Source organism: Erinaceus europaeus, chromosome 19 (genome assembly GCF_950295315.1).
Source record: "Erinaceus europaeus chromosome 19, mEriEur2.1, whole genome shotgun sequence".
In the NCBI taxonomy this organism is placed as follows: domain Eukaryota; kingdom Metazoa; phylum Chordata; class Mammalia; order Eulipotyphla; family Erinaceidae; genus Erinaceus; species Erinaceus europaeus.
In genome coordinates this window covers 55,289,828-55,312,114 of record NC_080180.1, presented here as the reverse complement: position 1 = coordinate 55,312,114, position 22,287 = coordinate 55,289,828, and the positions used below count along the sequence as shown (strand labels likewise).

General features: G+C 43.5%; 1 protein-coding gene across 1 annotated transcript in view; it reads left to right on the top strand.

Annotated features, from left to right (window-relative positions):
* The first annotated feature begins 2,389 nt into the window (after nucleotides 1–2,389).
* Nucleotides 2,390–22,287, top strand: part of EDNRA (endothelin receptor type A) — a 90,047-nt gene continuing 70,149 nt past the window's right edge. Inside the window, exons 1-2 of the mRNA XM_007528168.3 lie at nucleotides 2,390–2,633; nucleotides 7,560–8,056. Coding sequence (XP_007528230.1) covers nucleotides 7,634–8,056 — 423 coding nt within the window. The 5' untranslated portion in view covers nucleotides 2,390–2,633; nucleotides 7,560–7,633. The remainder of the gene's footprint in view (nucleotides 2,634–7,559; nucleotides 8,057–22,287) is intronic.

Below are 22,287 nucleotides of genomic sequence, written 5' to 3'. Positions count from 1 at the left end.
GATATCTTCGCCCACCCTGTCCAACGCTTGACGTCTCGTCACCCAATCTGGTCCCCTACGCCTACACTGAACTTCTCTGTTCCAGACTCTTGGAAACAGAGCTGGCAGTCAGCTGAGGTAAAGAACAAACACCTCATCACAGACCCCTGCAAGCGTCAACCCGGCTTTGACCTAGCACGTTATGATTGGGCCCTCCTCAATCGCTATCGAACAGGCCATGGCCGGTGTGCCACTATGTTCCATCGCTGGGGAGCCAGAGACGACCCGAACTGCCCCTGCGGCTCCAGACAGACTATGACCCACATAGTCAATGACTGCCACCTCTCCAGATTCAAAGGAGGTCTCGAAACTTGACATCAGGCTCAACCTGACGCTGTTGACTGGCTACGGAAGAAGGGTAAACGCTAGAAGAAGAAGCAATAGACAATGATTTCAATTTCTCCGTGTCCTTGCCAATACTTGTTGCCCTCTTCCTTTTTGATAATAGTTATCCTAATGGATGTGGTGAAAGAAGAATTCAAATGATTAAACCTGTACCATAGTGGGATAAGCTGTCTCAAGAGGTAGGAGTTGATAGATGTGGTTTATCAATGACTGAGACAGCTTGCCATGTCCAGATGCATTGTCCAAGAGTGTCTGGTCACCAAATGTAACAGGTAAGACCCAGGAGCACATGCTTTTCACGTGCCAAGGTATGAACCAAGGTATAGATAGAACTGCCTTTCTGGAAAGAGGAAATAAAGTTTTTTTCCCTGAAAATATTTTTAACTGGACAGGATAGGTGCTGGAAGGAGCACTTTTAAATTGAGAAATATGGCATGAAGTGCAAGGACCAGCATAAGGATCCTGGTTCAAGCTCCTGGCTCCCCACCTGCAGGGGGGGTCGCTTCACAAGTGGTGAAGCAGGTCTGCAGGTGTCTGTCTTTCTCACCCCCTCTCTGTCTTCCCCTCCTCTCTCCATTTCTCTCTGTCCTACCCAACAACAATGACAGCAATAACAACAATAATAATAACAATGATAAACAAGGGTGACAAAAGGGGAAAAAATGGCCTCCAGGAGCAGTGGATTCGTAGTGCAGGCACAGAACCCCAGCAATAACCCTGGAGGCAAAAAAAAATGTGAAATATGGAACTTAAACAAGCTACTGGTTATCACAGCCGACAGATTCTTCATCGTGGCGGTAGCTGGGGAGAGAATATTCTTGCACAGAGAAATACCTAGTGCAACTGAACTATTTAGGTTTCTTCCAGGAGTAGGTTGTGGGTCTCTTTGATGGTTTTGCAAAATGCCTCCTCATCTTCTTGGACAAGGTTGGCAATATAGCTCACTTGGATAGCGAGCTGCTTTGTCATGTGCATGGCCTAGTTCTGGGCCTAGCTCCACTGTATTTGAAGGAAGTTTTGATGCTATAGTCTCTGTCTCTCATTCTCTGTCTTTATCTTAAAGGAGAGAGTGAAAGAGAGAAAAGAAAGAAAAAAAAATTCCCGGATACTCCTTGCATTTACAGGTGGAATCTACATCTCTGAATGACTGCTGGACTTAGCACAGATGAGTCTGTGAGCCCATTCTCCCACCTACTTTCTACTACTTTCCACTTCCTGTCTCTGGGGACACTCTCTGGAACTCAGTCGCCATGCTCTGAGGAAGCCTGGACCACTTTGCTGAGAGACACCCCAGGAGACAAACCAATGCTCCTCACCAAGCCAGAGTAGGCTGGAGGGTGGGGCTCCAGAGGAGTCCTCTGGCCTCCAAGGCAAACTGGTGAGAAAGGGCTTGTTGCCTGAGGCTGTTTTCCAGAGATTTGCATTGTCCAGAATTCCAAATTCACATTTCCACAGCTGACCTGGAGGACTCGAGGAAGATTTTCTCAAAGTCCTCAACTTCTCAACCTTTATTTATTTATTTATTTATTTGTCACGGGACTTCGTCCTTTAACAGCTCTCACCTTCCCTAATTTAGAATAAAATCTGAGGGCTTGCACCTAATTGACTGAATGGCTGAAGGAACCATGAGGCTCTCTGGCCTTTTCCATGGGACAAGATAGCACCAAAGCGCGCATAATCTAGTGAATGGGAAGGTTCTTTAACAGGAGAACAGGATTTGGACTGGGATTCCGTCTGCAGGGGGTTCCCCAAGGCCTACCTCCTAGTTTACTCTCCTGCAGGAGCTCTCCAAGACCCTCCTCGCAGCTGAGTTCCTGCACGGAACTCCCCTCCCCACGACTCCCCGCACCCTCCCCTGCAGAGAGGAATGAGTTAAAAGGCTCCGGGCCCCCGGGGCCTGGGAGGGAGGGGGGCGGCATCTAGAGCTTTACAGCGTGGCCGCAGCCGGGGGCGGGCGGCTGGGCTGGGACGTCCCGGCGGTCCCGGCGGGGGCTCCGCTCTGCGCGGGGGGAGGAGCCGACGAGGGAGGCGGGGTCCCGGGGCGCTCTGCCCGAGACCTCCGCGCGGACTGGACACTCAGCCCTGGGCTCGGGCGACTGTGTCTCGGCCTTGGAGCGGCTCCATCCCAGCCGGCGGCGGGAGGCTGGAGGCTGGAGCTGGGGAGACTTCCCCGGAGAAGCCGAGCCCAGAAAGTCCCCCGGCTGTGCGGCAAGACTGCACGCCGGGGCGCCGGGACACCCAGCTCCACGGTGGGTGCGGGTCTGTTCTTTTAGGGCCGGGGCGGGGGTGGTATCCTGGGGCCCCTGGATTGAAGAGGAGGAGGAGGGCAAGGAGCCAGCCTCCTCACCCCTCGGTTGGGTGAGACCCTCTGCACCCACCTGCCTAAGGGCGCGGTGGGACCGGCGCCTTCCTGGCAGAGGGTGCGCCCTGGTAACGCTTGGGATTTGGGGACACTAATGGGGGCTATCCAGGTGGGATGGGGACCTATAGTTCAAAGGAAAAGCAACGGTTCTTGCTGGGGCGCTCTTTCAATTCCAGCTTTGCGAGAACTTGGTGGCACATCAGTGGCTTTGTCGTTGGCTCCAAAGTTTTCCCGAACAGACTTTGGCTTCCTCTCCTGCTTCTTCCCGCCGCACCCCTGGGGGCCAGGGCAAGGGTGGCCAAGGGTTCTGGGTGCGAGGGACTGGTGTGTTCTGGGAAAACCCCAGCGCAGCCAGCCTTGAAGCTCTGCCTTTGGAGGTCTGGGCGCCCTGTTCTGGGAACACTTGTTGCCTTCATGTGCAGACAACAAGGGCGGTTTATAGAAGGTAGAAGGCTATTTACACCATCCTGGGGGAGTTCTGGGGCAGAGCTACTGGTGAAGCTGGGGAGTGAGAGACATATTGAAGTTGCTAGATTCTTATCCAGTGGGCAGAACCCCCAGAGAAAACTGTAAACCGTTCCTAGGTTTGTTTATTGTTTTCTTCCCTCCTCTGGTGGATGTTTGTGATTCCACACACACAACACATATCTATGCACACCCTTTGTTTTAGGTGCTGATTGAGAAACACGTTGGCAAACATTTCAGGTGAATTACCTGCTCTAAGCTCTTGCCATTTTGATGAGGCTGGAATTTCCAAATTACTGATTACAGGTGAACTTTGATCCCCAAAGCCTGAAAAGTTTAAATGGTTAAAGTGTAAGCATAAGGTTTTCGCCCTCTTCCTGAATAATCATTTCAGAACACCTCAGATATGATGAAAACTGAATCTAGAAACCACACCTTCCAGGTTTGAGCCCTAAAGTTATGACTATAACTGATGATGATTCAGAATACAATGTCGATAGAAGTGAGCTACAGACCCAAACTTAGAGGAACCTGCATTGTGTCTGGCTGTTTCAGTGGTTCTGTGTTTCCCATTCCACAACTGTTATGCACATGCCTTGGCCAAGGACCTACCAGTTCTGTAGCTTCCTACATGCAAAGGGCTAATGGAGATGGCATCAGGAATGATTTTTATGCTTCTGTCACTTTTGGAGAAGAAGGGCAGATGGTTTCAGTGGTGCTGGCTCAGACTTTGATAAGGGCCCACAATCTTGGCCCCCTTGGCTCCTGCTCCAGCCAACAAAACCTTCAATATATGGGGTGATGGCCCATGGCAGCCAGGCCAGTTCACTAAATGGCTTCCTCACAAACTTTGATGGGCAAAGAGCTACTCTGTTTCTGGAAAAGGCTCTCTCTTGTTTTTAAGAAAACTGTTCTTGGAGAATTATTTCATTCCTACAGGAAAGAATAGACTTTCATCACTAAATAGCACACACAAGCTATTGAAGAATCCTTTTCTCCTAACATCTGGGATTAGAGCTGAGGTGACAATATGCTTCCTTTTTAGAGTACCTCGTGGAATGGAAATAGTGGCATTTAGGAGGTTTGTCAGTATTTGGTGAAATATTCATTCTACACTGTAAGAAATAGGGGGAAGGGCAAGCAAAATAGCTCACTTTTGGATCACTTTGTCGTGTACACAACTTGGGATTTAGCGTGGGCCCACCACACTCACGGAAGCTTCACTGCTGTCATGTCTTTCCTTGTGTCTCTCTCTATCTCTCTATGTGAAAGTCACTCTGAAGCACCGAAGCCTCAGTGACAACAAAAAAAGAAAAAGGGGAGGGAGGAAAGCAGGAAGCGGAAACTGCTGATAATGAAGTGTAGGCAGAACTGACAGGTATCGAACATGTTCCCCTTTTTGTTTGTTTGTTTGTTTGTTTGTTTATGATTAGTCAGATTCAGTCAAGTCCTTTGTGTGAGCAAGTAAAACCAAGCATTACATTTGTCCTGTCACTTTTTGACCAAGAAATTTTGACCAAGTTCCCTCTTGAAAAACAAACAAACAAACAAACATTTTTTTTACAGAGAAGGCAAAGAAGAGAAAGACAGAGCACAGCATCAGCACCAAAGCTTCCTCCAAGGGTGCCAGGTGGTGGTGTACCTGGTTGAGTGTACATATTACAGTGCACAAGGACCTGGGTTCAGATCCTCCCAGTTCCCACCTGCAGGGGGAAAACTTTATGAATGGTGAAGCAGTATTGCAGGTGTCTCTCTTTCTATATCTCCCCTTACCCTCTTGATTTCTGGATGCCTCTATCCAATAAATAAAAATAATAAAATAATTTTTAAAAACTTTTTTAAAAAGCCAAAAAGAAAAAAAAAAAAAAAGGCTTCCTTCAGTGTGGTGGGGGCGAGGCTTGAACCTGGGTCACACACAGAACAGAGTATGGCGCTATCCAATTTTTTTCAATTAAGGTATTGTTAGCCCTCAAAGGACCATGGGTACTCTAGAAGTACTGTTTCACACCTCTTTAAATCTGTGTCACCACATCTGCCTCACAGTCAACATACAATTTCCCTCCACCACAAACCACAACCCTTTTCCCACCCATCTCCCTTTGGTAAGCTCAGTTCTGTTGTCAGGATCCAAAGGTTTGTTTTGGTTGCCTTTGTTTGTCTGTCCCCTTGCTTTCTTTCTTGATATGCCTCTTCTGAGTGAGATTATCCAGTATTTGTCTTTCTGCTTCTGACTTATTTTGCTTAGTATGACCCCCTACGGTTCCATCCTTGTTGCCACAGATAGCAAGATTTTATATTTCCTGAGAGCTGAGTGGTATTTCTTTGTTCATACGTTCCACTTACCTGTCCTTGGGCACTTGGGTCATTCCCATGGCTATTGTAAAGCAAGCTACAATTAACACAGAAGTGTAAATGTCTTTTTAGATGAGTGTTTTTGTTTTCTTTGGACAGATTGCTAGGAGGATAATCACTGAATTATATGCGGTAGATCTGTTTTTAATATTTCAAGAAACTTCCATACTGTTTTCCACAAAACTAGACCAATTCACACTTCCTTCCCTGGAAGTTTAACAATGTCTAAGCTTGACCAACTGACTTATGTCTTTAAGATTTGGTTTTCAGGAGTAAATGGAACTACTTCCCCTACCTATTTCTAGTCATAAAATTCAAGCCAGATAAATAAACATATTAATTACTTTTTTGTAAAATAAAGTATTACTAAATAAAATATTACTTCAGGTTCCTGGAAAAAAATCTCTGGAGAAGGCAAACATATATGATATTTTTAAAGGCTTTATTTATTTATTTATTTATTTATGAGAAAGATGAGAAAGAACCAGACATCACTCTGATACATGTGCTGCTGGGGATCAAACTCAGGACCTCATACATGAGAGTCCCTGGCCTTATCCGCTTCACCACCTCCCAGACCACAAAGTATATATTTGTACCTGTATTTACTTTATACATTTTACAGAACTTGAATAAGTCTTATTTCATCCACATACTGACTAACCCAAGTTTTATTAATTTCCCAAAGTGTCAAAATTCCTTGAAAGTAGTTAATTACAACTATGAGCAGAAAAGGAAAGGTGCAATTATAAACATTTTAATTATGACTTGAGTTCATGTGATTAAAAAAGAAAGAAAAAGGTCATCTGAAAATGTCTAACTACCCTTCTGATATAATAAGAAGCACTAATAGTCTAGTCACTGAGCTCAGTCTAACCTGAAGAATCAATGTCCTGCCCCACTACCACCAGCTGTGACCTAGACAAACTACCTCTGTTTCCCTGTTTAGAGGGAAGTGTGTCCACCTCAGAGTTCCATGACATGAATTAGATTGCCCCATGCACATGGAATGCTTAGCACAGTGACTGTGGCTCTGTTGGCTGTTTAAAGAACAAGACTAGCAGCCCGTGGACTGCCAGATGGTTTGCCTGGCCTAGGAAAGTCTTCTCCCAGCATTATCCACTGGCAAGTAGCATGACAATCATTTCTGAGTTAAAAAAAAAAAAAAAAAGATATTTATTATGCACATTTATTATCAAGACTTTCAATAAAAAATAACTTACCAATTGCCTGCTTTCTAATTGTGGCTAAAGTTGCTAAGTGTCTGGAGGGTATTCACCAGAGTTTTGATGTTAAATTAACATTTTGTGATGCTTGCACTGGTTGGTTACTGATGCTGCTGCATTTTAGTCCCATGGTAATTGTTTCCTCCACAGAACGGCACACATTTGGGAGTCTTGAATCATTTTGGAATATTGAATCGTTCATTACAAAATTTGGTAACTTTATACCTTAACATTACATAACTTTTATGCAATATATAATGCCTATAAGCACATTTTATTCCTTAACATTACATAACTTTTCATGCAATATATAATGCCGATAAGCACATTTTATGTCAACTCTTGATGATAGATTTTATAGTTTGGTTACTAATCAGCCTAGGTGTAGTAGAGGGGAAAAAAACCATAACTTATTCTCTGCTACATGATATATCTTAATCCGAACTGTTACCTAGAAACAAGTATAGTATGGATAAAGAGTTGAGAGAGGCAAACAGAATTAGAGAAGGAGCCAGACTCACCATGAGAGAGCCTTGACCTTTTCTATATTAGCCTGGCCATGATGCAGCTTGGCGTAGATATATCTTTTTTTTTTTTAATTTCTTTATTGGGGAATTACTGTTTCACATTCGACAGTAAATACAACTAGATACATCTTATTACCAAATCAATTCTGCTTTTTCACTGAATGGGGAGATAATTACTCCTTACAGTCTTCTTGGTGGCTGGACTTTGTCATCAAAGTTATATTTACTCCTTTTCTCTTTCAGGTAGAAAACCAGAGTGGAGAGAGGGTACGAGCCACCCAGTAAGAGAGACCTTCTTTGCTCAACAGCCCAACAAGATGGGAACCTATTGCCTCAGGCTGCCCTTCTGGGCACTGCTGATTGGCTGTGTCCTGGGTGATAATCCCGAGAGCCACAACACAAACCTGAGCATTCGTGGGGATGAGGAATTCACCACATTTCTGGGGACAGAACCAAACCTCCTAGCCACCACCCACCGACCCACAAATTTGGTGCTCCCCAGCAATGGCTCAATGCACAACTACTGCCCCCAGCAGACTAAGATCACCTCTGCTTTCAAATACATCAACACCGTGATCTCCTGTACTATTTTCATTGTGGGCATGGTGGGCAATGCCACGCTGCTCAGGATCATTTACCAGAACAAGTGTATGCGAAACGGCCCCAACGCGCTAATTGCCAGCCTGGCCCTCGGGGACCTCATCTATGTGGTCATCGACCTCCCTATCAACGTCTTCAAGGTAGGCGACACCCCGAAATGTGTTTGCAGGTGTGAACAGAAGGTGCTCTGATTCCACTGGGAGGGAGTTGCTGCAGGCTTTCCTAATCTTTGAAATTTTACTGTGATTTGGGGGTATTTTCTGTTGTTGTTTGTTTGTTGCTGAGAAACATTTCTGTTGTCTTAAAACTCTAGGTGGCATTTTACAGTGTTATCTGTTGAGTGTTAGACTTATTTTCTGAATCATTAGCAAAAGCGTATTTCAGGTGTAACTTCATAGGTGTGCTCTGTTGTGAATGAGATTCACATGCCAGGTCTGAGCTTGCTGGCTGGCTGAGCAATCTTGTGGAGATCACTGGATTTTTCTGAGATTCAGCTTCCTGAGTGAGAGCTATTAAGTTCCTTAAATTACTTAGAGTAGCGGTGTCTTTAGTGTCAGTTACCGGTTTCAATGTGATGCCATTTGGAAGCCAGATAATCACAGTGTGAATTGAATGGAAAGTACCTGATTTATTTTGACTGGATTGATGCCGGAAACCATAAAGGCAGGCTCAGTTATCTTGATGGCAGTGATAAGGGGTCCACTTGATGGTATCAAGGGGCAGGAGATAATCCAGGAGAGAAAGCACCTGCTTTACTGTGTATGAGGTCTTAGGTTCAAGCCTTGGAACTATGGACAACACCAAGGGGGCCTCATATGAATAGTGAATTGGTACGCTGATAGCTCTCTCTCTCCTCTCTCTCTCTCTCTCTCTCTCTCTCTCTCTCTCTCACTCTCTGTGTATAGAGTGGAGAAGCTGTACCTGGTAAGCTGTTATGCAAGATCAGGCATGTTTGAGACCCTCAGTGGATTCCTTGGTGCTGCATAAAAAGAGAGTCCAGTAGATAAATAAATGGGTATTACTTTTCTGGTGTCTCCTTGGTTTCTGTTTCCCATTAGAAGTGCCCCTATCTGCCTTCCCTTGAAATAGACTCTTAGGATTCAGAGATAAGTTAGACCAAGTTTGTGCCTAAGTGGGAGAGGTATCTAACCCACTGTTGCCAGGATCACCTTGCTAAAAGGACTAGTTAGTCCTCAGACTAAAGAGGAACTAAATATTCTATATTTGGTCTAGTGGTTAGGAGGGGGAAATTACTGTAAGAATTCAACTGAACAAAAATTCAAGTGAAATTACATGATCTATGCCAGATGTTTTGGAATGTCTTTATTCAAAACCCAGGGAAGCACTTTTCTCAGCTTTTGTTTTCTATCTGTTGTTCAAACTAACACAATCGCTTTTAACAGTAATGTTCTGAAATGTAACTTTAATGGCAAGTATTTTTCACTTGAAAGCATAATCAATTTTAGCTAGGACAGTAGCCTCACGGTTTCCAGTGGCCATGCTTTAATCATGGTGAAATTGGGAGTCGGGCGGTAGTGCAGAGGGTTAAGCGCAGGACCAGCGTAAGGATCCCGGCTTGAGCCCCCAACTCCCCAGCTGCAGGGGAGTCACATCACAAGTGGTGAAGCAGGTCTGCAGGTGTCTATCTTTCTCTCCCCCTCTGTCTTCCCCTCCTTTCCATTTCTCTCTGTCCTGTCCAACAACAACGACATCAGTAACAACAATAATAAAACAACAAGGACAACAAAAGGGAATGAATAAATAAATAAATATTTTAAACAAATAAATAAATCATGGTGCAATAATCCTAGCCTACCAGAAAAATTAGTGGTCTAATAATAGAGATGAAAACAATGATTGCAGCCTGGAACACTGAAAATAAAAAGCATTTCGAATTTGCTTCATTATACTGCTTGCAAAAAAATGGAGAAATTAGACAACAAATAATCAAAGCAATAATCACACACCATTGATTTCCACAAAATGGCATGAATACATGTGCTTTCCATTTGACTTAAAATGGTATTTCAGAACCAAGCTCTATGCAAAATTGAAGATGGGTAATTAATTTTAAATGTTTAGCATATGCTACAGAGCTTTTTTTTTTCCTTTTAAAAAGTTCTTTATTTTTTCTCTTTACAAAAGAATGATGTCTACCCAGAACTTGAGTCTCATGACATCATTCTTTAATGATAGATTTGAAAATGTGGACATGACTGGTAGCTTGAAACTTGAACTGTGGCAGCATGGAGTGTTAAGCATCGGCCATTCAGACTTGCTTACTAGCTAACCAACCAAGGTGGCTCAGGAGAATAATGAACCAGGTCTGAATTAACAGTTCCCACTCAGCCATGTGAAAAGCAGCCTCTTAAAAAATGGTATCCACAGCTACTGGGAAGGAGACTTGCTTATCTCCCGAGTTGCTACAAGCCAACCAACAGCCTAAATCTCACGTCTATCCCATACCAAGCTTTAAGTCACACCATCTGGAATTTTTTAGAATTTGGTGAAGTTTCAAAAAACAGTTACTTTTTTTTATATTTGTCTAGCAATGGATAAAAAAAAATGAGCATTTCATTTCATAGGGGGCTGGGCAGTAGCGCAGCAGGTTGAACTCACATGGTGCAAAGCGCATGGACCAGTGTAAGGATCCTAGTTCAAGCCCCCACTTCTCACCTGCGGGGGTGGAGGGGTCGCCTCACAGGCGATGAAGCAGGTCTGCAGGTGTCTGTCTTTCTCTCCCCCCTCTGTCTTCCCCTCCTCTCTCCATTTCTCTCTGTCCTATCCAACATCAATGACAGCAATAATAATAACAACAATGATAAACAACAAGGGCAACAAAAAGGGAGAAAGGGAGCAGTGGATTCATCATGCAGGCACCGAGCCCCAGCAATAACCCTGGAGACCAAAAAAAATTAACATGTCTTCATTTGACTACACAGGCCTTCCCTTTGGAAAAGCAACACAGTGTATGCCTTGTTGTTCTAAATGATGTGGACAGTTGGACGATGAAGTTTTAACATCACAAGACTCTCTTTGCTTGATCCCTCGCTTTCGAGTACTCATGCAAGGAGTCATTCAACCAACGTTCATTTAAGAAAGTACATCTTTTAGGGTAAACTAATAAATATTTTTTAGTGATTACAAGCTCTTTTTGAAGAGTGAAGTATTGAATTGGGCTAAAGAAAGAAAAAACTGACAGTGTGTAGAAGTTTTTTCAACTTTTTTCTCTCACTTTTCTTCTAGAGGTTAGGAGAAAAGTTGTTCTGTTTCTGATTTCCATCCAGGATGGTCTAGAGAAGTCTTCCTAAACTGTGTGAGATCATTTCTCTCTGTCTGTCTGTCTGTCTGTCTCTCTCTCTCTGTCTGTCTCTCTCCCCATCTCTCTCAAAAATAAAAAAATTAAAAAAAAAACTGTGTGAGATGAGGGTTCCATGTCTTTCCTCCTGCTAGTAGTCTGATGCCTTGGAGTTTCACTTACCAGACTATGGACAATGGCACCATTAGCAAGCCCACTCTACTTAGAAGCTAAACAGCAGCCATCAATGTCACTTTCCCATTAGATTCCAGTACCTGTAACATCATAAGCAAAAGCTTACAGCATACCACCCTAAACACACCATCTCACCTCTGAAGATAAAAGGTAAGTTGTAGAGCATTCTAAAAGTCACAAAGTCTTTATATTCCCCACTATTAGAAGAATGAACTAAAAGAAGAATGACCAGGGTGGTGGAGTTGGGGAGGAGGTAGAATAGATGAAAAGATCTGCTTGCTGTAGGCTTGGAAGAAGCATGAGCTCTCAAATCATGCAGGTCCCTGGGTTTAACGAGTCTGTCAGTGGGATATACCCAGTTCTAACGTGTATCTATTCCAGGATCTTGTGCTGAGTCAGAGCAGAGTCAAGAGGAAGTAGAGAGAGCAAAGTCAGTGTCTTAGACCAGCTAGACCTTACAGATCAAACTGTAGCAATGTTACCAGGGAAAGCGGAGGACTGAGAATGTATTCTCTCTGCCCACGTGTTAGTCCTTTTTTCTTCCTTAGATCAAAATTGTACTGAGAGTGTTTGCTATAGCCTCATGATATACAACACTTCTAGAGAGCAGTGTGGCAGGTGCTGGGCTGCTGGGCACTTTCTGATCATCATTGTCCTGTGTAGCTGGTCCTGTTTGGACATAGATGTGAGGGGCACTCCACACCTGAGGTTCCCATCCTCCCCTGATTGACCCATTTGTCTCCAGAGCCCCCACCATCCCATGTGGAACTTCACCTCTGGTTCTGGAATGTCACTCTGCTCATAAGCATCTGGGAGTTCCTACTAGTTAGTGTCTAAGGTTCTTCTGACACTGGCCCTACCTTATTTCTTCCCAGCTGTCAATATGCCATCTTAGCAGGCTCAGCTCTTAGCAGAATGCCAATGTAGACTGTAAATCTAGAATTTAGTAATTATATTCTTGAATGATTTGTGAAGTTATGTTTATGTCATGGTGTGATTTTTTTTTTTTTAAATACAGAGTCAGGGAATGAAGCAAGTGCCTCACAAGTGAAAGATACTGCTGAGGATCCATCCTGGTCTAATTTTTTAAAAATGTATTCTATAAATATAATTACTGAACACACTGAGTCCTTTAGCAGGTTAGGTTACACCTATGGGCATTTAGAGAGTCTTCTAACTCACCTTTCTTCCTCTTCCCTGCTTTTGTCAGCCTTCTCTTGCAATTGTTCTGGATTCTGAGCAATTAAAAATTAATTTTGCCAGGGAGGGAGGGTAGGAGGGATGGTGGGAAGGATAGAAGAGAGGAAAGAAAGAGAGCAGATAGAAAGGGGAGACCCCAAAGGACTGATGCATGGATTTCCCTCTATGGTATCCAGTGTACCATGACATGATCTCAGGGATCAGACCTAGGGCCTCACATATGTTACAATATGTGCTCTACCTACCAGGCCCCATGAAGTTGTGTTGATATGAAAATGGCCTTTATAATCTTGAACACACTAGAAAGCCTAAAAGAATTGTTTGTGATGGGTGGGTCAAGGCTTGGGGCCATGTGCCTTCAGGATGACATTTCACCCACTTGTGTACACAGATGTTCCCAGAATCCACCGAACCTTGGCCTCTTAAGTAGAACAGGAATGTGGGAAGATATGTGGTTAAGGGAAGTCAAGAAATTTAGAGTGGTGGTCATAGGTAAGAGAAGTCAAGGACTGGGGAGACAGCATAGTGGTTATGCAAAAGACTTTCAGCTTTGAGCCTCTGAGGGCCCAGGTTCAACCCCCAGCACCTCCATAAGCCAGAGTTGAGCAGTGGTCTTATCTTTCTCTCTGTGTCTTTTGTATCTGTCATTAAAGTAAAACAAATAAAATATTAAAAAGAAGTCAAATTTCATGACTTCTAAAAATCTCTGGCATGTACCGTGGGCAGTTAAAACCAGTGATGCTATTGACTATACTTGGGTGATTATCTGTCTCTATTTAGCAAGGAGAATAAAGTAGATCTGTGAGAACAAGCTTAACAACCACTGATCAAATCCAGCCACTGTCAATTACTAACTCAGTTCCCTTAGAAGCAACCGTCTCTTGCTGAGGACAGTGAAAAATAAACGAATATTATTTCTGTATGAAATTATCAGGAATCTTTTGCAACAGAAAGTTAAGATCCCAACATGTTGTCCTGGCAGTGGATCTGAGCAATGTGGAAATCAGAAATGCTCTCCCGAGCCAGTTATCTCTGTATTCACACAGCCTTTGACATCTGATGCAAGTGGGACCCATCCTGCTGGGCTACCCAAACAGAAGTTGTTTCTTGACACATCGCATCACCAAGGCAATTTCTGATCCAGAAAGAAGTCACCATGATCTGTGGGCTGTGTCCAGTACCAGAGTCTTGCACTATGTGTGCTTATGACTAGGACCTGACTTGGTGAAGGTCTTTGCTATTAAAGTTCACTTCTAATCCCATCTCTCAGAGACTGTTAGATGGAAAAATGAGTGATGAGGATGATGACAGTGTGTCAGAAGGATTCACCATTTGTGGTCGAGGTACAGGAGATTGTGCTCTACACCTGCTAATTCCCAAAAACGATCAAGTTATGAGTCAAATTCCATATGTGAAAAGGATGTAATTTCTCTTTTACTCATCATAAAGCAAATATCAGCCCTTTCTCTTTTTAAAATTTTTTTACTATCTTTACTTATTGGATAGAGACAGCCAGAAATCGAGAAGGAAAGGGGTTTTAGAGAGGGAGAGAGAGAGAGACATCTGCAAGACTGCTTGACCACTTGAAAAACTTTCCCTCTTCAGGTGGGGACTGGGGGCTCGAACCTGGGTCCTTGTGTATTGTAACATGTGTGCTCAACCAGGTGTGCCACCACCGGGTCCCGATAAAAGCCCTTTCTCATATACTCCAGTCAAGATGCTGTAATCTCAGAATTTGCATAGAGTGATATTCCCCAAATCTGAAAATGTGTCCCTTGACCAAGAACTTCACTATTGGAGCATTCCCTGTCAGATAGGTGTTTTCCTCTTACAGAACCATGTCTGCCTCCTTCCTCTCCAGGGACTCTCTTCTGGCTTCCTTTTCCTTTAATCGACTCCTGTCCATCTGGTCTACCTAAGACTATCAAAATGCTCCTCCCTGGGATATTTTTCCTTCATGCTTCTTTTGGCTCATTCCACTTTATTCTTCTGGTTGTTCAGCCTAAACATCTTTCTGTCTGGCAAGGATCCATCACCTAGACTGGGTGAGTGCTTTTCTCATGTAGTCTCCCAATGATAGCATTGCACACACAGACACAAACGCACAATCATATTCACTGGTGCGTTCTTCACCAGGCTGCATGTTCCTTGAGTCGTACCGCCCTCAGTCTCACCTAGCATTGTTTCCTGCATCCATGTCTGCACCAAATTAAAAAAAAAAAAAAAATCTGACTAACTTGGACTGGAGTTGGTGCATTGTACCAAAGCAAAATACTCTGGTCAGGGAGAGGGTTTAGGTCTTGGAACATGATGACAGAGAAGGACCTAGTGGGGGTTGAAATGTTATGTGGAACTGTTACACATGCTCTGTATTTTTACTATCGACTATAAACCATTAGTCCCCCAATAAATTAAAAAAAAAACTGACTAATGAGTAAAGTGAGACAATGCACTTTTGCAGTGGTAGATAGCATAATTATTATGCAAAGAGACTCTCATGCCTGAGGTTCCAAAGTCCTAGGTTCAGTCCCCTGCACCAAGGTAAACCAGAGCTGAGTAGTGCTCTGGTAATAAGTTAATTAAAAAGAAAGAAAAGTGGACCAGATGGTGGCAGACCTGGTTGAGCGCACATGTTACAGTGCACAGGGACCTGGGTTCAAGCCCCTGCCCCCACCTGCAGAGGGAAAGCTCCGCAAGTGGTGAAGCAGGGCTGCAGGTGTCTCTCTGTCTCTCTTCCTCTCTGTCTCCCCCTTCCCTCTCAAGTTCTCTCTTGTCTATATCCAATAAGAAATAAAGAAATAAAGAAATGTAAAAACATTTTAAAAAAAAAAAAAAGGAAGGAAGGAGAAGAAAAAAGAAAAGGCACTTTTGTCTCTTCAGCAATATTTTTCTCCCATGTAATTTCATATCTAAATGCAGACTTGCTTTTTGAATTGACTTAATTTCTGCTTTTCTCTCTCACCAATTAGAGCTATCGCAGGGTCTGTAAATCTGAGAAAAACACTTGCAGAAAGCAGAGAGTACTTGATATCATAATGGGATTATTCACCCCCTTCCCTTTGTCTTTGAGGTCAAGCGTATTTTTCTCTGTGGCTCATTCATTCTGTCTCCATCCATCTCTGTTCCTCCCACATAAAGAGTAGAATAGTCTTTTACTAAGATTTCTGTGCAATATGCATTCTTTGAGTGTGGTTGTAATTATGGTTTCAATTGAAATAGCAATATCAAAGTGAACGTCAGATCATGTCACACTGCGTTTGCTCTTTAGAAAGTAGGAAATGGGTTCGTTTCTCGGAGTTGCTAAAGCCCGTGCACAGCGCACAAGTTCATTATCCTAACACACTGGTTTGAGTACATATGCACATGTAAAACGACAGTGATAAATGACAGGGTGACAAATTGATGACTTGGTTAGCTGTTTATTATGAGGAAGTTGCTGTCTGGAAAGGTTCCAGAACCGTCTCCAGCTCTGCCTCCCCTTCTGGCTCCTTGTTTCCTGTGTCTGGGAACCTTACTGCTTGCTCTCGTGGGCATGTTAAGTAATTACTCTCATGTGAGATTCCCTTGCTGACTCTCGGCATTTGACTCACAGGACAGTTATTCCCATGTCAGCAATGGGCGGAGGCATGGGAGATGGAACCATCCAGAAACAGGCCTTCCTTCCTTCATGTGAGGAAGGTGTTGAGGTAGTCAGAGCATCATAGCTGATGATATTCCCTCATCAAGCAGGTCATCTCATGGAAACTTCCTCTGCACCTATGATGCATACATTGTCCTTTTGAAAAAGTAAGTCCCATGGTGCATAGAGTGTACATTGACTAAGGCACTGATGCTCTGGCTATTTTATTCGGGAGTGTTTCTGTAGTACTGTTATTTTATGAGCTGCTGGGCTGTGAGCGTTTTTCTTTATCATAATACAAAATGTATGCCCTTGGAATCAAGAATGTATGAACCGAAGTGAAAGGGAGTAAGGAATCAAGTTTACTGACTCAGAAGTGGAGTCAAAGGCTAGAATGGTTAAATAAGGAATGCTCTAGGAGATTATATTTGAATAAATGTGGTCTACTGCCAGAAACTTTACAGCTGCCTCCTAGAGCTGCCATGTCCTCCTGGGAGTTGGAAACACAGCTTTCTATAGCAACAGTTTTATTTTTAACTAGGTCTAGTTTCCCTTGGAAAAACTTTGCTGCATTATAAAGCTAATAGCTGAAAGAAAATTCAGCCGTAGAGCTAAACACAAACATCATTCAGTGTTGATTTCTGGTAGCCTGGTTTTAAAATTTGGACATCAAAACTTTTACAAAACCATGTGCTCTAGAATGTCTACTTAAATGTGGAAGGTTTAGGTCTGGGTCATAGCCTAGCAGGTAGAGCACAGGGCTTGTATGTGTGCGGTTCTGGGTTCAATCCGCTGTGCCGCATATGCCAGACTCACACTCTGTATTCTCTCATTTCCCCTCCCTCATCTTATGAAAATAAATAAGTAAATTTCTTATTTTATTTATTATTGGATAACAACAGAGAGAAACTGGGAGGGGAGGGGAAAAGAGACAGAGAGGCACCTGCAGACCTGCTTCAATACTCACAAAGCTTTCTCCTACAGATGGGGACCAGGGACTTGAACCTGGGTCCTTGTGCACTGTAATGTGTGCACTTAACCAGGTGTGCCAACCGCCTGGCCCCAAGTAAATCTTTATTTATTTATTTATTCCCTTTTGTTGCCCTTGTTGTTTTATTGTTGTAGTTATTATTGTTGTTGTTAATGTCATCGTTGTTGGATAGGACAGAGAGAAATGGAGAGAGAAGGGGAAGACAGAGAGGGGGAGAGAAAGACAGACACCTGCAGACCTGCTTCACCACTTGTGAAGTGACTCCCCTGCATGTGGAGAGCCAGGGGCTCAAACCAGGATCCTTCCGCTGGTTTTTGAGCTTTGCGCCATCTGCACTTAACCTGCTATGCTATCGCCTGACTCCTGTAAATCTTTTTAAATGATAAGTAGTTTTAGCAGGTTTGAAGTCCCCAATGTGCCTGTGCTCATGTAGCAAAATTCAAGTGTGTCCTCAGAATGATTTCATGTTCGTTTTGATTGTACAAATTTTTTTTATTTTTTATTTAAGAAAGGATTAATTAACAAAACCATAGGGAAGGAGGGGTACAATTCCACACAATTCCCACCGCCCAATCTCCATATCCCATCCCCTCCCCAGTAGCTTTCCCATTCTCTATCCCTCTGGGAGCATGGACCCAGGGTCATTGAGGGTTGCAGAAGGTGGAAGGTCTGGCTTCTGTAATTGCTTCCCCGCTGAACACGGGTGTTGACTGGTCGGTCCATACTCCCAGTCTGCCTCTCTCTTTCCCTAGTAGGGTGGGTCTCTGGGGAAGCTGAGCTCCAGGACACATTGGTGGGGGATTGTACAAATTTTAAGGTTACTTTTCAGAGTTGAAACATCTCGGAGACCTTCACTGACCTCATATGCCATCATACTTTTTTTTTTTTTTGCCTCCAGGGTTATTGCTGGGGCTCGGTGTCTGCACTATGAATCCACTGCTCCTGGAGGCTATTTTTCCCATTTTGTTGCCCTTGTTGTTATGCTTGTGGTAGTTGTTATTGTTGTCATAGCTGTTGTCGTTGTTGGATAGGACAGAGAGAAATGGATAGAGGAGGGGAAGACAGAGAGGGAGAGAAAGACAGACACCTGCAGACCTGCTTCACCACTTGCGAAGCGACCTCCTGCAGGTGGGGAGCCGGGGGCTCGAACCGAGATCCTTACGCCGGCCCTTGCGGCCATCATACTTTTTTAAACAACTCATTTGGAGACTAGCAATCAACCATAGATGCTAGCCAAGCCACTGCTCTTTATAACGTTTATCTTATTCAGGGGAGCCCTGTTATCTAGGTGAAAGTTTATAGCTAGAAAATAATGGGGAGCAAATGGGGAGCATTGATTGACCCTTGGGTTGCTTGCTTCTGTGAGATCCTTCCTTCTCTGAATAATTTTCCATTTATTCATTTAACAATTTCTATTACATGTCAGTTAATAGGGGGATATCAGAGGCAAATACCTTCACTGTCATGGGCTTACATTCTAGAAAGGAAAAAAAAAAAAAAACCAACCAGTAATCCAGTTAAATAAATAGAACAGTATGGGCCATGGCATAGCTCATGTGGTAGAACACACACCTTACTGTGCACGAAACCCTGGGTTTGAACCCCGGCAGCATTTGGGAGGACCAGAGAGCCGGAGGCGGCTCTACTAATAGTGATGTGATGCTGCATGAGTCTCTGTTCCTCTTTGCCTTTCTTTTCCTCTATCTGACATAAGAATAATGGGGGCAGTGGGGACCGTGGGTCCGCACTCCCAGTGGATCAATGGAGGGGACGGGATGTGGAACTCTGGTAGTAGAAATTATGTGGAATTCTTCCCCTCTTATCCTATGGTCTTGTTAATATTTTTATTTTATAAATAAAAAAAAAAAATAGGAGGGAAATTGGACCGGGAGCAGTGGAGTCCCATGGCCTGGCACCATGAAGAGGAAAAGTGTCTAAATATTATCTAAGAGGAGTGCTTAGGAGAGGCAGGAAGAGAAAGAATGGGAAGAGATTATTAATTCTATAGTATGTGGCTGAAAAGGACCCTGGGTGACAGGTGAATATAAACTTACAGGTGACAGTTGAGTATAAACTAACAAGAAGATGAAAACGATGCCACTAGTAAGATAAGGACTCTGCAGCCAGAGGAAGCTGCAAGTGCAAAGGCACTGTGGCAGGAGTGCCCGGATGGTTGAAGGAACAGTAGGGAGGTCACAGAAGTTGAGTGAAGAGAGATAGTAGTGACGGATGAAGCCAGGAGAGAGCGAAGCAGATCATATAGGACCTTGGGATAGGGTGACTGTTTAATTTGTGTTCAAACCAGGAAATACAGTCATCTACCTATACACCTTTATAAACCATTTCTTTTTTCTTTCTTTCTTCCTTTCTTTTTTTTCCCCCCTCTGAGTGAGATAGGAAACTTTTTAAAGTATCTGAGGAGACAAGGGACACAATCTGGTTTACGATTTAACAAGTGCCTTCTGGCCTCTGCGCCAAGTAACATTCCCTAGCTCGATAAAGGAAAGTAGGCGGCCTTAAATTATGTTTCATATACTGTGTATAACATGAGAGTAATATCATCCAAAGCCCAGTCAGTGTTCATCCTGTGCCAAGCTAACCCATTTAAGGTTGACAACACATCTGCCACCGCCCGCATTCTGAAATTGGGAAAACTGAGGCATGGTGCTTTAAGAATTTCCTCAAGGCTCATGGCTCCCACGGGCTGAGCCTGGCCTCAGAGGCCAAGCGTTAACCCTGCTGCCACACTGCTTCCTTCCCACAGTGCTTTAAAGACAAACCTAGTAGTTGAAAGTGTCATCCCTCTTAAGATAAACTTCACTGTTACACAATCTCATCTCTAGTATATATATATATATATATATATATATATATATATATATATATATAGCCTTTAAAGTTATCACTAGGCTCTACATATATATATATTGCCTTTAAGGTTATCACTAGGGCTCTACAAATGCCAAGACTACAAATCCACCATTCCTGGAGGCCAATTTTTTTTTTTTGCCTCCAGGGTTATTGCTGGGGCTCAGTGCCTGCACCACGAATCCACTGCTCCTGGAGGCCATCTTTTCCCCCTTTTGTTGCCCTTGTTGTTGTAGCCTTGTTATGGTTATTATTGTTATTTTTGATGCTGAATAGGACAGAGAGAAGTCAAGAGTGGAGGGGAAGATAGACACTTGCAGACCTGCTTCACTGCCCGTGAAGTGACTCCCCTGCAGGTGGAGAGCCGGGGGCTGGAACTGGGATCCTTACACCAGTCCTTGTGCTTTGCGCCACATGCGCTTAACCCACTGTGCCATCGCCCGACCCCCTCCATTTTTTTTAATTGGCTAAGACAGAAAAATTGAGAGGGGAGGGGAAGATAGAGGAAGAGAAGGATAGACACCTGCAGACCTGTTTCACTGCTTATGAAGCTGGCAGGTGAGGAATTGGGGGGAGGGAGGGCACAGCTCGAACCTGGATCCTTGTGCAGGGCCTTGCACTTTGTACTATATGCTTTTAACCTGGTGTGCCACCACCCAGAAATACATTTCAAAGACTGAAAAATGATTCACTGGGTAGGCTATGTGCCTTGTCATGTGTGGCTCAGGTTTGAACCCGGGCACTACATGGAAGGGGACATTTCTCTGGGGAAAACTCCACTGCTGTGGTGTCTCTCCCTGTCTCTCTATTTCTCTCTCTCTCTCTCTCTGGATGCCGAAGTCAGCTGCTGAGAGTGGTAAGATCACACGTGTGCAAGGTCCTAGTTCTGAAGATAAAAACCACAAGACTGTGTTCAAAGATGAGAGTCCTTCCCGGCTCTCTCCCCCCATTCAGTGCAGCAACTTCTTCAGATGTTTATTTAAGACACAAGAAACATAGTTCTAGGAAATAATCTGTGCTGTCAGTCTTGCATCTTTGAAGCATCTGGTACCCAGATTTCTGTATTCTATACTCACTGTCATGCTGGCAAGTTCAGATGAGAAAGGAGACAAAATATGCCATCATAAAATAAAAAGGGAGGTTGAGTCCTTTGATGAAGTAATTGCCTACAAACAGACATCTGCTCGTCTGCTCAGAGAAGCACTTGTCACCAAATCAGAAAGTCTCAACTATTTGTGAACAAGATACAGAAAAACGAGTGTCCATGACTAGCCCATACTTTCTTTTCTTTTTTTCTTTTCTTTTTTTTTTTTGCTGGGTAAAGAATCAGATTTGATTGATGAAGTTAAATGGTATATTTCTAGATCTTTCTCCCTAGGGTCTTATCAGATGTCAAAGAGTTGGAGATGAAAAATGGAATGTATCTCAGTGAATATTTAAAACTAACCTAGAAATCCTCAATTTTAAAAGCTCTGCATGTAGAGGGGCTGGGAACAGTTCACGCCATAGTGCAGACACTTGACCAAGCACAAAGACCCAAGTTTGAGTCCCCAGTCACCACATGAGACCTCCATGCAAAGGGGACTCTTCAGGGAGCTCTTCACAAGGGGACTTTTCTCTCTCTCTCTCTCTCTCTTTCTGTTTCTCACCCTATATCTGGAAAAAATGAAGAAAGTCTTGTAATTATACTGGAGCAAAGTTCCAGCTAAGCCTGGTGGCAAAGGAATAAAATACATGTCAGGTAAGTTTTGTCTGTTTTACTTGATAGGCCAGAGAAAATTTGAGGGGTGGGGGCCAGGTGGGGGCTCATCTGGTTGAGCACAAGTTACAACACAAGGGGAAAGCTTCACAAGTCGTGAAGCAGTGCTGCAGGTGTCTCTGTCTCACTCTCTCTCTGTCACTCTCCTTCCCTCTTGATTTCTGGCTGTCTCTATCCAATAAATAAATCAAGATAATTTTTAAAAATTTTTAAAAAGAATTTAAACCTATACACATTTCTGTAATGTTACATTTCAGAGTCAGAATGATTCATACTTTTGTAAGCTTTTTAAACATTTTATGGGAATATGATATGCATATAGAGGAATGTACAATGGCAGCTGTGTGGATTTTCAGAGAATGAGCACATCTGTCTTAAGAGGACCACTAGACAACTCATTACTTGCTCCCCCTAAAGTCCCTCCAACTCTCCAGACTCCCA